Source organism: Xenopus tropicalis, chromosome 10, assembly GCF_000004195.4.
Source record: "Xenopus tropicalis strain Nigerian chromosome 10, UCB_Xtro_10.0, whole genome shotgun sequence".
In the NCBI taxonomy this organism is placed as follows: domain Eukaryota; kingdom Metazoa; phylum Chordata; class Amphibia; order Anura; family Pipidae; genus Xenopus; species Xenopus tropicalis.
This window is the reverse complement of record NC_030686.2, coordinates 12,088,797-12,102,319: the sequence shown is the minus strand read 5'-3', so window position 1 is coordinate 12,102,319 and position 13,523 is coordinate 12,088,797. Positions and strand designations below refer to the sequence as shown.

Genomic DNA, 13,523 nt, shown 5'->3' with positions numbered 1-13,523 from the left:
GTAGCGCAGTACAGAATGGCAACACCTGGCAGTATATAAGCTGTAGGCATTTGGCATAATATGTGACTGTAAAAATATATTTATTGGATGAGAGGCAGGGCATAAGTAGTTATACAGAAAGCAAATGGGATCATAGTGTCAGTAGTGCAGTGTAGGATATAAATATGGCAAATTACTACTTATATATCTGATTATATTATGGGCCAGTCTGTAGGCCTCAGCCACCACTTTAAATCAGTGCTGCACAGGGTACAGGCAATTGTATAAAGTTAAAATAAACAAGCAGACATAGTGCTAGTAGTGCAGAACATACATATACATGCTGCAGGGCTGGGCACTGTACAATGGTCTGTAACTGGTGACAATTTGTGGTTACCATTTCATACTAGTGCAGAGAAATAAACCAGGGTCATAGGGACACTAGCACTTTGGCACAATGTGAGTAAATAGTGTTACTGGGTAGGGGAAGGGCAGTTAAATAAAATTAGTGTAAGGTATCAATCAGCAGTGCCTCCTAGGAAATGATTGGCACCATATACATTTTGCAATATCTGCCATTATATGGGGACATTGCCTGGGAAATACGGTGTATTCATATGAATAGAAACACAATTCCAGATACAGGGGGCATAAAATATCCACATCCAATATCCACCTAATTGGTGTCTGTTATTTTGCATATAGTCAGTGTAGGGAAAGGGGCCACTAACTATAAATATACTGTTTATAATCCGTACTGTACAAGCCAGACTGTACGCAGCCGCCATGCTATGGCAGCGAGAGGCACCGTTCTGCTAAATTGCGCACTGATTTGCGCACACGGCCAATTGCGCACAGCTGAATGAGAGACTGCTGCGCCCTCCCAAGCTGTTGCACCCAGACCCCCCTGTGCCAGATTGTCTTGTGGCTTCACTAAAAGGCACCAGAGCCTGCACAGAAATAGGTGTCACCCAAGTTTCAAATTGTTGGCTGAGGAGTGCGTTGTTGGTCGGATCTCAGGCGTGTCCCAGCCCTCATGCCCATAAAACAATGGCTCCCAGATATGAATGCTGACAGCTCCGTGCGGCCCCTCCGATTGATGAATAGCCCTCTGACGCTTTATCAGGCACACGGAGAAAGTTTGACCAATCATTTGCCAGGAGCTCACACGCCAGCAGCCCAAGTGCACCGAGTTGGCGAGCAAGTTGGGAGAGGGGAGAGCTCCTATATCTTGTTCCCTTCAATGAAGCTGCTGAGTAGGATGCCCGAGAATGGCCATTTCTGGGACTCTCAGTAATTATTTTGTGGAGTCAATAATAAGCCCTGAGAGTGAGGAGGCTCCAGCAGCCAAATTCTCTGGACAGTACCCCAGCCCCCGGCCAGCAGCCCATTCAGCTCACTCTGAGCCCTTGGACTTTCCCTCCTGTAGTTTCCAGCCCAAAGCTCCTGTATTCAGCGCGTCCTGGAGCCCTCTGAACCCCCACCCAGCCAGCCCCCTGCCTTCTGTCTACCACCCCTACATCCAGCAGGGCGCCCCCACTCCGGAGGGCAGGTACTTACGGGGCTGGCTGGAGCCGCTGCAAAGAGCAGAGAATGGACCTGGCCAAGGAACTGTGAAGTCTGAGCCGCTGCTGGGGCCCCCGGGGGAGCTGGACAAACTGGGAGCCCAACAGTACAATCTGGGCTCGCCTGCTGCAAGAGAAGATGCCAATGAAAGGGCCACTTTCCCGGACAATAAACTGTGTGAAGGAAGCGGGGACAAAGACAGGACACATCAAAGTAAGTTCTGCACCGAGGAAGTGGGAGACAAAAGCCTAAGGGGGCAATAAAAGGGCAATATACCGTCAGGAAGTGTATGTGCTCCTGGCCAGCAGGGCAAACACAGGGGAGAGCCCCCCAGGCACCGGCAATAGCCTGAAATCTTTCCACCTTGTAGTCACCCAGCCGCACAGGTAGTTAAACAAGCCACAGTATCCATCACAGTAGCCAGGAACATTTATATTTGTAATCAAATCCCTCCTCAATATTTATATCTCAAACAAAGTTCAGCCACAATATTTCCACCCTCAGCCACAATAACTTGGATCCAAATCAGCCATAATATTTGGAATTAGCCCCAAGATATACCCCCCAAGGCAACCCCTGTATTTACACCATATCCCCCCAATTAAACAGGCCACACGGTAAACTAACACTTTCCTTATATCGAATAAAACTCCCCCCAATTATATATATACATTTCAGCCAGAGCAGTGCGACTTTATTGCAATATTACTAGACTCAAATCAGCCCCAGTGTTTATACATTACCGACAAATCAGCCACAGGATTTATATTTTAAACCATAAGGCCCCATGTTATTGGCAGAGGTGAAATACTTATATTTATATCTACACGAAATATTCAGCTAGGAAAATCCTTGGCTAAATATTACAAATCCCCGACGATAATAACACGGATAACTTAGCAGCACAAGGAACCACAATCTGTAAAATATACAGGAGGGGGGAATATCCAGGCACAGTTAATATTTGTAGCAGAAACGTTCCCAGAATCTAAATTTTCTTACCAAATTACCCATAAGATCGGGGATTTACAACAAGCCTGCCCCAGCCATTATATTTCACAGCCTTACGAAAATATTATATTAATATCGCCGGCGATTTATATATTTAACCACTGGAAGAAGACGGGAAAAAAAGAGCTTCCAATATTTAATATACCGTATTAAAGGTACATAATTCATAATATATATGCCCTACAGCAAAGTATCTGGCAGGCAGCATAAAATAGTTTGTAAATGCAAAATGATCACCTCTTGTATTAGTGCAATTCCGCCGTGCGATCTGTTTGGACGATTGTACAGCCATTTATCTGGTCGGCACAGGTGAAAATGATTCATAAAGGCAACCGATCCCATTTGCAAAATCACCACTCTTACGAGGTGGATGTGTTTATGGCACCTAGTACCTTTTTATATTTCCCACTTAATATTAAGCAATTGCAGATGTAATGATCGGTTTAAAAGCATTTTACCTTGATAAATGAGGGTATTATGCATGGGAGTTAAACTGCACTTTAAAAACCATATTCCACTAAACTGGGCACGGATCCAGAACAAACTCCACAATAAAAGCCTTGGATGGAGAGAGTGGGATTTGCAGCTTGTGGATTTAATATCCGTGCAGGCTGACAAAACGCTGTGAAGAATTGCGCGTAAACGTTTACGCAACGGTCCAACCAAAGGAATTGGGGAGATCGCAGGCGATTTTAGCAAAGATTGTTGTGCTGAGGGTCAAAGGGAAAGGCCAGTGTACCCCCCAATGTGATATACTGCCTATTATTTCAGGGTGATTGATCAGAATCCAGCTTTAAAAAGTGCCTGTTTTATTTCCAGATAATAGTAATATGGAGCGGAATATCACTTCAGTAGTGAGAATTTTTTTTTATTATTATTATTTTATTATTATTATTAATACTAATAGGGATAAATAAATGATATTTTCTGGAATCCACCCCTCACACACTCATACACACAGGCAGCAATGCTGATCAGTAGTCGTGTTCGCTTTATTAAATATTAACTTTTTAATTCACTTTCATATTTCATTCCCATGCAAATGATTTAGAGACTGAGCAGAAAAAGAGACACCAGAGTTAACACAGGGGGGACTGAACCCTTACAATCCGCCAGGCAGGGCCAGACAGTCAGCCAGGAATATCATGTATATTTTATTACATTAATTTGTATGCGATCAGGGGCTGGAATCGTGTGTGTGGCTTGTAATTCCTACTCTACCATTTCCATCGGGGTTCAGGAACGGAGGCGATATTAAGGCTAATAATTATTGTCCTACTTGAAAAACTCTGCCTTTGTTAAGCTGCAATGGGACTGCTGTATGCACAGGACATAAAGCTTATTCCTATTAGCGGAGCTGAGCCATGCCATAAGCACATCCAGGGGCTTTTATGCTTTGCAAATTCTTCATTTCGTATGGAAATACCAGCCACAATATATTTCTGTTACTAATTAGTGTGTGTGTGTGTCCTTGTTACTTACACACACAGAGAAAGATATACACTGCTTATAAAATAATATAAATATTTAATATATAAATATAATATATATTTAATATAGTACCCACAATGTGGATATATAATATCTCTCTATCACACACACTCTGGATGTTTTATATACCACACACACACTGGATATATATATATATATATATATCCTATCACAAACACTGGATATATATCACATATCCCACCAACAAGATATATACTTTATATTAAAAACACACACTCACATATATATATATATATATACACACACACACACTATATACCACAAACACACACACACACTGGATGTATATATCCTATCACAAACACTGAATATATATCATATATCCTACCAACAAGATATATACTTTATATTAAAAACACACACATATATATATACACACATTATATACCACAAACACACACACACTGGATATATATACCACACACACACTGGATATATATCATATATCCCATCAACAAGATATATACTTTATATTAAAAACACACACTCACATATATATATATATATATACACACACACACACTATATACCACAAACACACACACACACTGGATGTATATATCCTATCACAAACACTGAATATATATCATATATCCTACCAACAAGATATATACTTTATATTAAAAACACACACATATATATATACACACATTATATACCACAAACACACACACACTGGATATATATATCCTATCAAAAACACTGGGTATATATCATATATTCCACCAACAAGATATATACTTTATATTAAACACACACACACATATATATACTGTATATATACTCATTATATACCACAAACACACACACACACTGGATGTATATATCCTATCACAAACACTGAATATATATCATATAGCCCACCAACAAGATATATACTTTATATTAAACACACACACACATATATATATATACACACATTATTTACCTCAAACACACATAAACACTGAATATATATCATATATCCCATCAACAAGATATATACTTTATATTAAACACACACACACATATATATATATACACACATTATTTACCACAAACACACATAAACACTGAATATATATCATATATCCCATCAACAAGATATATACTTTATATTAAACACACACATATATATATATACACACATTATTTACCACAAACACACATAAACACTGAATATATATCATATATCCCACCAACAAGATATATACTTTATATTAAACACACACATATAATATTATATTATGTATACAAGCACAAGTTGGTTTATAATATACATCTCACACACACAGACATGTTTATTTTATTTTTTATTGTCACAAGCAGTGCTTTGTTGCACCCTAAAACGCATACAGATATATAACCAACGTTTCGCTCTACTAGAGCTTTTCCTGCCAGTGCAGTATATCTACAGGACCTATGTGTTTATTTTCTTTTTTTTGTATTTGGCAGGCAACCCCTCAGCCAACTGGTTACATGCCCGCTCCTCCAGGAAGAAGAGGTGCCCCTACACCAAATACCAGACCCTGGAACTGGAGAAGGAATTTCTCTTTAACATGTATTTGACAAGGGACAGGAGGCATGAAGTTGCCAGGCTATTGAACCTGAGCGAAAGACAGGTCAAAATCTGGTTCCAGAACCGAAGAATGAAGATGAAGAAACTAAACAAAGATCAGAGCAAAGATTAACCCTTCCCTTCCCCTGCTCCTTATTTATGGTACAATGTGAAGGTCCAGCTGAAGGTTGGGTGCCAGATTAAAGGCCAAGTTAATACTACGGGGTAGCTGCAGTCCATTACACTTATTCTCATTGTGTTTATTTTGTTTTTCTTTATACAGAAACTGACTGCACAAAGGTGGCACTTACCTTGCATGATCCTCTCAAGCACAAGGCTAGGGCTGCTTTTAAACAAGGCTATTTACCCACATAAAGACTGCAGCCTACCAAGACACATCGCCACCACATACCATAAATCAATAATCCCCATAAAGAGGCATATATATATTTCATCCCAACCGCATCTCTTATTAAAGGGCCTTGAAACCAGCAAGACTCCCATTTTTATACTGAGCTTGAATATAAAACGTTTGAGAGAGACAGAGAAGAGGTTAAATAGAAGCACAAGAAACGCCCTCGCTTTGCTGAATTAGTTTTGTAGAAACCAAGGGTTAAAAAAAATGTAAAAAAAAAAAAAAAAAGATTTTTTTTGTTTGTTTTGTTTTAGAAGAGGGTGGGAAAAAGTGAATGTATCCCTAGAAGTAGATATTTATAATTTATTGTGAATTTACCTTTTTACAAGATGTAGAAATTGTTCCTTGTGACAAGTGACTGTATATTTTGTATGTTCCTGTTGAAGACTTTATACTTGAAATCTCTGTGTGTATAAATGTAGTTTGTATTTTTTTCAAGGTATTTTGTCATTTTACACTGTTTACAGTTGCGGGGGGGGGGGGGGAGTTCATGATGTTTTTATTTCCATGGTTATTAAATTAGTGACTTCAATGATTGTTTATTCTCCTGAATTTCTTCCCCAAAACGTTGGCGTAGAAATACACACACTTGTGTATATTCGTCCTCTGCTGGGGTTACTCGTTGCCTATCTGTATGTTATTATTTATAGGGTAATATACATTATACACAGAAACACACAACTGCAGAAATACAAGAGAAACGAAATACAGCTCTATATATGAATTAATACTCACATATACTATATATTTCTTGCCCAGAGAGTAAAGCTTTATCTACAGCTTAAGCAATTAACTGATTATATATATATGTTCTTTATGTTCCAAACAAACACACGTATATATATATATATATATATATGTGTGTGTGTGTATAGTATATTATATTTGTGAAATGTGCTGTGACAGGAAAGAATAAACAAAGCATTCAGCGCAATGCATTTTATTATTACATATATAAACGACATCATTGGGAAATAATAGGATATTTTTTTATCTCCCTCGTTAAATGAGAATTAAGAAAACAAAAGTGTTCTATAGGATAAGTGCTGGGAAGGGGCTGATGGCAGGATCCCTGCTATAGAGGCATCAGATGTGCTTCCTTGGGCAATCTGCCTAATTCTTTGGCAAAACAAAGGGGAATGGTGGACCTAAAACTAAAGAAGTGGGTCATAAAAAACGAAAATTCCGTTTAGTGCTGTGTCATAAAAGAATATAACCGCTGTAAAAGTTTATAGGCAGCGAAGTGAGGTTTCCCCCAGCTCTGGAGATTTGGAGCCTGAACACAGCATGTAAATACCTTTCAACAGTTCAAACAAAATATATGATGAGGGGAGAAAGGAAGCTGGGAACCTCTGTGTCTTTTCTGTTTTCAGAAGCCTTGGAAACTCCTCTGTCTCTGGGCTTTCTGTGTCCTGTTCCTTCTGTCTCAGTGATCCCAGGCTGCAAGAATCCCAAGCCATAAACTTCTAAACAAGAGAATTCTGGCGAGACGTCTGGAAATGACTCTTCTTTATCAGTTTTTCAATCAGGAGCTGCCCTGCCCTCACTCCCACCACTGGCCGGCCATTCCCAGCTCCACAGGCTCTGGCTAAATACTCAGTTTCCCTTTATTACCTTTATTCTACAACGACATCTTGCACCCCTTCTTTCTATACACCTCCCCTGAAATACATGAACAAACATTATACATATTTCTTATGGTATAGAAAAATTCTTCACCAAGGTTATCCCAAAACCGGTCGCTAGGTGCCGCCATTGGTCCATGTTTCCAACTTACAATCCACATGTTTCTTGATTACATGCCCCATAGAAATTAAACAAACCCACACAAAGTATATTTTTTACAATATATATATATATATTTTTTCCCCCCAAGCCTTCTGTATGGCGTTATTACGAAGAGAAATTAAACCCGATGATAACACAAGGATTGCCCCCTGCGTTTAAGTCAGCTTTATTATACTGTAAAATGTTGTTAACAATCAGTAAATTAGTAAGCAGAGGCGAAGGAAGAAGGTTAGCGGAGTGAAACCAGTGTGACACCGTTATAAAGACTTTCATTCCTGCAGGTTTCACAATAATGCCCATAAAATGTCACTGTATTAATTATTCTGATGGAAAGAGTCACAATCAGCCAGCAATTGGGTCAGACTATATATAATAAGGCCTTTTCGTTGTAGATTTCAAATAGAAATCGGTATATATATATATATATATATATATATATATATATAAAAGAATAAAACATTTGTGCAATTAAATAAAAGAGATAAGCAGATTTTGAAGCTCAAGGGTAACTAGGGACTGGGGTAACTAGGGAATCAAAGGCTTTTTCCATAAACTTACCCGTATGTCAAGGCAGGTCCTATTCATAATCCATTATAAATCATTGTATTCAATGTTCATATTATAGTAAGATCTCTGCTGCCCCAGAGAGCCGGGCTTATCATCCGCACTTAGCATTTATATCAAATCAGACCTATGTGGCCTCATTACTTCTGAGCATAAACTTTAACAGCCTTCCAAAATATTATTTAATGAGATAGATTTCGTTTTTAGAATTACACTAAACACCGTCAAGTATTCTGTAATTAACAGGCGAGGGTTTGTTATGGCGGGGCAAAAGCATCGCAATTTATTTAAGCAAGATTTGCGTCAATTTGTATTCGTATTTTCCGCCTATATTTCTGATAGAGTGCTATCCCTTTTGCACAGGGGTGTAGATGTTTCCCCCACAAAGCTGTGATTGTATAGGTTTATATCTGTGCATTTACTGATTGTTTCAATTAAAATTAGAAGTTCGACGCATTTTAGAAACAATTCATGCGGCCTCTTTGATCTCAGAAGTTTTTATTCATTGCTGCTCAACCCAAATATCCAGTTTGGAATCGTATTATAAATGTAAAATGTACCACATGAAGGTTATTTATAGGACAATAAAAAATATAACCCTTGGCCAGGCAGGGACAGAAATAGGCCAGAAATGACTATAAAGACAGACAATTCTGAAAATAAATCTGAAATCCACACATTAAATATATTAATGTTTGTGCTGATATCTATCGATCTTATATCGATCTATATCTATCTATCTATCTATCTATTTATCTATCTATCTATCTATCTATCATCTGATCTATCTCTCTATCTATCTATCATCTATCTATCAATTCATCTATCCATCTATCTATTCACTATCTATCTATATTTATCTATCTATCTATCTATCTATCATCTATCTATCTATCTATCTATCTATCTATCTATCAATTCATCTATCTATCTATCTATCTATTCACTATCTATCTATCTATCTATCTATCTATCTATCTATCTATCTATCTATCTATATCTATCTATCTATCTATCTATCTATTCACTATCTATCTATCTATCTATCTATCTATCTATCTATTCACTATCTATCTATCTATCTATTCACTATCTATCTATCTATCTATCTATTCACTATCTATCTATATCTATCTATCTATCTATTCACTATCTATCTATATCTATCTATCTATCTATTCACTATCTATCTATATCTATCTATCATCTATCTATCTATCTATCTATCTATCTATCTATCTATCTATCTATCTATCTATCTATCTATCTATCTATCTATCTATCTATATGTCTATCAGTCTATCACATCTGCCTAAATAGCTATTTAACTTATGATGAAACTATACAGTGTTGTCAGTTGGGACAGAACAATATTTATCTAGTAATTTACAGGCACGTCTAATTGATTTGCCACAGTTAAAAAATACCATGGAATTAAGAATATCCGCTCAGAATAAAAGAATTCGTACATGGCGCCAACATTGTGCGTAGCGCTGTACACTCCAGCCCCAGTAAGAAAGCGCTTTAAATCAACGTGTTACCTGTTGATCTTGGAAGATTAAGAGGTTACTGTTCGCAAGAGCTTGCACTCTATGGCATGGGCGGGTAGGCATACCCAGACAGAAGCTGCTGTAGCAGTCGTTTCTTTGCTTTAATCTGTTCATCTGTTTCTTAGAAGTGGTTCCAGAAGCTCAATCCTTCAGGGGGTGAAGGAGAAAAAAAAGACATCTACACCAAAAAAAAAAAAAAGAAAAAAAAGTGTTATTCTGAAAACAATAATTATTTTAATTCAGTATTGACACTTGCAGCATCTTGCAATAATGTGCAAGCTCCAATCGAAGCCTTTATTTTATTGCAGTCATGGTAGAAGCTCGTAAACTCCTAACAGCTTTTATATGCTGCGGTATAAACAACATCAACATCTCGGCTTTATGGCGTTTTATAGTTCGCTAAACACTTTACGGCGTTTTTTTGGCGATTACAAACGCAATTCCTTTCATCGGAATAGTTAAACCTTTATCAATAATAGGGGGGGAAATTGATCATTAAAATGTTAAATATGACTGGGCTCGTTTGTTTTAAAATATGTTTCAGCCTAAGAAACGGTATGATTTGATAACTTGTATTAAAATCCCAATTACATTTATAGGACCTTTAAAAAAAAACCAGCGGCAATTAAAAATCGTGTACTTTTTACAGTTTTCTAAACCGACCCTGACATTTAGGAAAAAAAGAAATAAATAAAAAATAGACAAAAAAAAAAAACGAATTCAAAGTGCCTCGTTAAAATTTGGGAATTAACGACTTGAATGTCCCTGTCTTTAATTTTCAGCACTCCCCAAAAATCAATGTTTGGGGTGGGCTAAGGTATGTGATTTGTTGTAAGGAGAGAGATCTCATTAGTGGAGGTAGTTAAACATATTTAATCTGTATAGTCTGACTAGTTCGCCCCCACTGGCTCTTCATTCTAGGATTCTCCTCTCTCCCAATCCTCTCCAGCAGCCCGACTGGCTCTCCAATAGGAGCAGGCTTTGCTAATAGATGCAAACGTTCCTGAAAAGACACAGCAAAATATGAAAGAACTCATTTGCTGGGAAGTAAATCACAGAAAACTGTTTATGAACTGGCAACCCTTCTTGGAAATGTAAAGCGAGAAAGTCTTTAAGTGGGTACATCATTTTTTTTATTTTATTTTATTTTTTTTTTTTTTTTTTATAACAACAACCAAAAAAAAAAAGAAGGGGGGATGTAATATCATCCAAACATAGACTTTTGATTGTCCCCCCTTTCTTTTATACTTCTGGAAATCACAGCCACTTCAGCCAGCTCCTTAAGCTTCTCTCCTGTTTGTAAAAAAACAAATTAACATGAGCTCCTATTTCGTCAATTCACTCTTCTCCAAATACAAAACAGGCGACTCTTTGCGCCCCAATTACTATGATTGCGGCTTTGCGCAGGACTTGGGAGGCAGACCTACAGTGGTGTATGGAGCCAGTGCTGGGGGCACCTTCCAACACCCGGGCCAGATTCAGGATTTTTACCATGGAACGCCCTCCCTTTCTTCTCCCACTTACCAGCAGAACCCCTGCGCTGTGACTTGTCATGGGGACCCCGGCAGCTTCTATGGCTACGACCCCTTGCAAAGGCAGAGCCTGTTCAGCAGCCAAGACACGGAGCTAGTGCAATACAGTGAATGCAAGCTGGCCTCGGCTGGGCTGGGGGAAGAGGCTGAGAGCTCAGAGCAGAGTCCCTCTCCGACCCAGCTGTTCCCATGGATGAGACCACAAGGTGAGCCATAGGGGGACCAGGGGCCATAAAGTCCCTCCAGATACTTCTTTTACTGCTTTATGGGGGGATCGTTGTGTACTTGTGAATTGCTTTATAGTTTAATTGCCCCGGTTTGGTTTTTATGGCTGGACACTTCCCAGCCTTTAACACCCTTAGAATGGGGCAGCGGGGTTGAAAGCGTCTGTTTGCCCCCATTTAGGTTTTGTTACCCCCCCGCCTGCGTTTTCCTTCCTCCTTGTCTTATTCTTGATCCCTCTTGATCTCCAGCAGCCGCCGGACGCAGGAGGGGCCGGCAGACCTACAGTCGCTACCAGACGCTGGAGCTGGAGAAGGAGTTCCTCTTCAACCCGTACCTGACTCGGAAGCGACGAATCGAGGTGTCGCACGCCCTGGGACTCACTGAGAGACAGGTCAAAATCTGGTTCCAGAACAGGAGGATGAAATGGAAAAAGGAGAATAACAAAGACAAGTTCCCCAGCAGCAAATGTGAGCAGGAAGAACTGGAGAAACAGAAAATGGAGAGGGGGCAAGATACAGAAGAAGCCTTGGACGGACAGAAAGGGGAAAAGAGCAATTAAATCGCACCGGGAGTAGCAGCGACGCTTTGCGATTTTAGCGAACGGTCAAAAATAAAAACCTGCCGGGAGGAGACACCGATATCTGCTGTATAAGTTTCTGCTGTAACCCCCCTCTCTGCCCCCAGCCTGCCTGGTACAACAATAGCCAGTGCCCCCCTATAAGACAAGGCAAACCTGCTACCTGCTCCTCTGTCCGGGAACTAAATCCAGTGACCTTAGTGTTTGTGTTTAACGCAATAGCTTTTTGTGGATCATAATCTTCTTTTTTTTTGGGGGGGGGGGGGTGTTGTTTGGTCGGGAACCGTTCGCTCTAGAAGTTTTCGTGTGCACTATGTGTGATTCCTGTATCCCTTTATGAAAAGCCGCAAAACAAAAGACAAACCAACAACATGAAACTGCCTAATTGAGATGTAGACCTTCCCTGGACACACAGCTAGGACGCCCCCTCTCCTCTTCATGGTACCAGCCATGGCCAGGGGATCCCCTCTTTAGTTAGCATGCTTGCAACGACCCCACTTGTGATTATTAGGGTTACTGTAGACAGATTGTATCCTGTGTACGTGGAATTCCTTTTTAATGGGAGGGGGGGGGGTGATTTTATTGTTCGACCCACTTTGTTCTGTTGTCTTTAAACATGGAAGCGACGGAAGAAGCAGTTGTAATAAAGTTTACAAGAGGGAATCTGTGGCACCATGCGATTTCTGCCGTCTTGTCTTGTATAAATGGGGTCCCTGGGCTAGCCAGCAGGGGGATCAGTAGCCGGCTGGGATGGGCTGAAAGGGACAGAGTTGGAATGGGCATCATATTAACAAAAAGAAAATGACTGAATCCTCCTTGTGTCCTGGATCCTAAAGCTGAACAGGTACCTTCACTGTGCGCTTTGCTTGTATTTAGTTCTGTGTATGACTATGGCAGGGGGGCTTTGTGTGTGTGAGTCTGGGGGGGGGGGGTCTCTATAGTGTAACCCTTGGGTGACAGACAGAGGGGCCTACACATAGCACGAAAGGGTTAAATCGGAGTGAGAAGAGCTGAGTGGGGAGGAAGGTGAGGGAAGTTTGGGTAATTGTGCGCCTCACTCTCTTCTCTTAATGGAATGTGCAGGCTTAGCAGGAACATGTAATCAGCTAAGAGGTCCAGTACTTATTCCTCTCTCTCTCTCTCTCTCTCCCTCTCTCTCTCTCTCTCTCTCTCTCTCTCTCTCTCTCTCTCTCTCTCTCCCTCTCTCTCTCTCTCTCTCTCCCTCTCTCTCTCTCTCTCTCTCTCTCTCTCTCTCTCTCCCTCTCTC

At 39.8% G+C, this 13,523-nt stretch overlaps 2 protein-coding genes across 3 annotated transcripts; both read left to right on the top strand.

Moving 5' to 3' along the window:
* Positions 1-1,140: 1,140 nt before the first annotated feature.
* On the top strand, positions 1,141-6,552 carry hoxb9 (homeobox B9). The gene is given in 2 exon segments (NM_203548.2): positions 1,141-1,758; positions 5,503-6,552. Coding segments are annotated over 2 exon segments (744 nt in total). The 5' UTR covers positions 1,141-1,250; the 3' UTR covers positions 5,739-6,552.
* A 4,128-nt stretch (positions 6,553-10,680) lies between these two features.
* On the top strand, positions 10,681-12,936 carry hoxb8 (homeobox B8). 2 transcript variants are annotated; one of them, XM_004918661.4, is made up of 2 exons: positions 10,681-11,660; positions 11,931-12,936. In XM_004918661.4, the coding sequence occupies exons 1-2, from the start codon at positions 11,240-11,242 to the stop codon at positions 12,236-12,238; spliced, it is 729 nt and encodes a 242-aa protein (XP_004918718.1). In that variant the 5' UTR covers positions 10,681-11,239; the 3' UTR covers positions 12,239-12,936. The 2 variants fall into 2 exon arrangements, with proteins under 2 accessions (XP_004918718.1, XP_002938067.1); XM_002938021.5 differs by having other exon boundaries at positions 10,683-11,660; positions 11,928-12,936.
* The last annotated feature ends 587 nt before the right edge of the window (positions 12,937-13,523 follow it).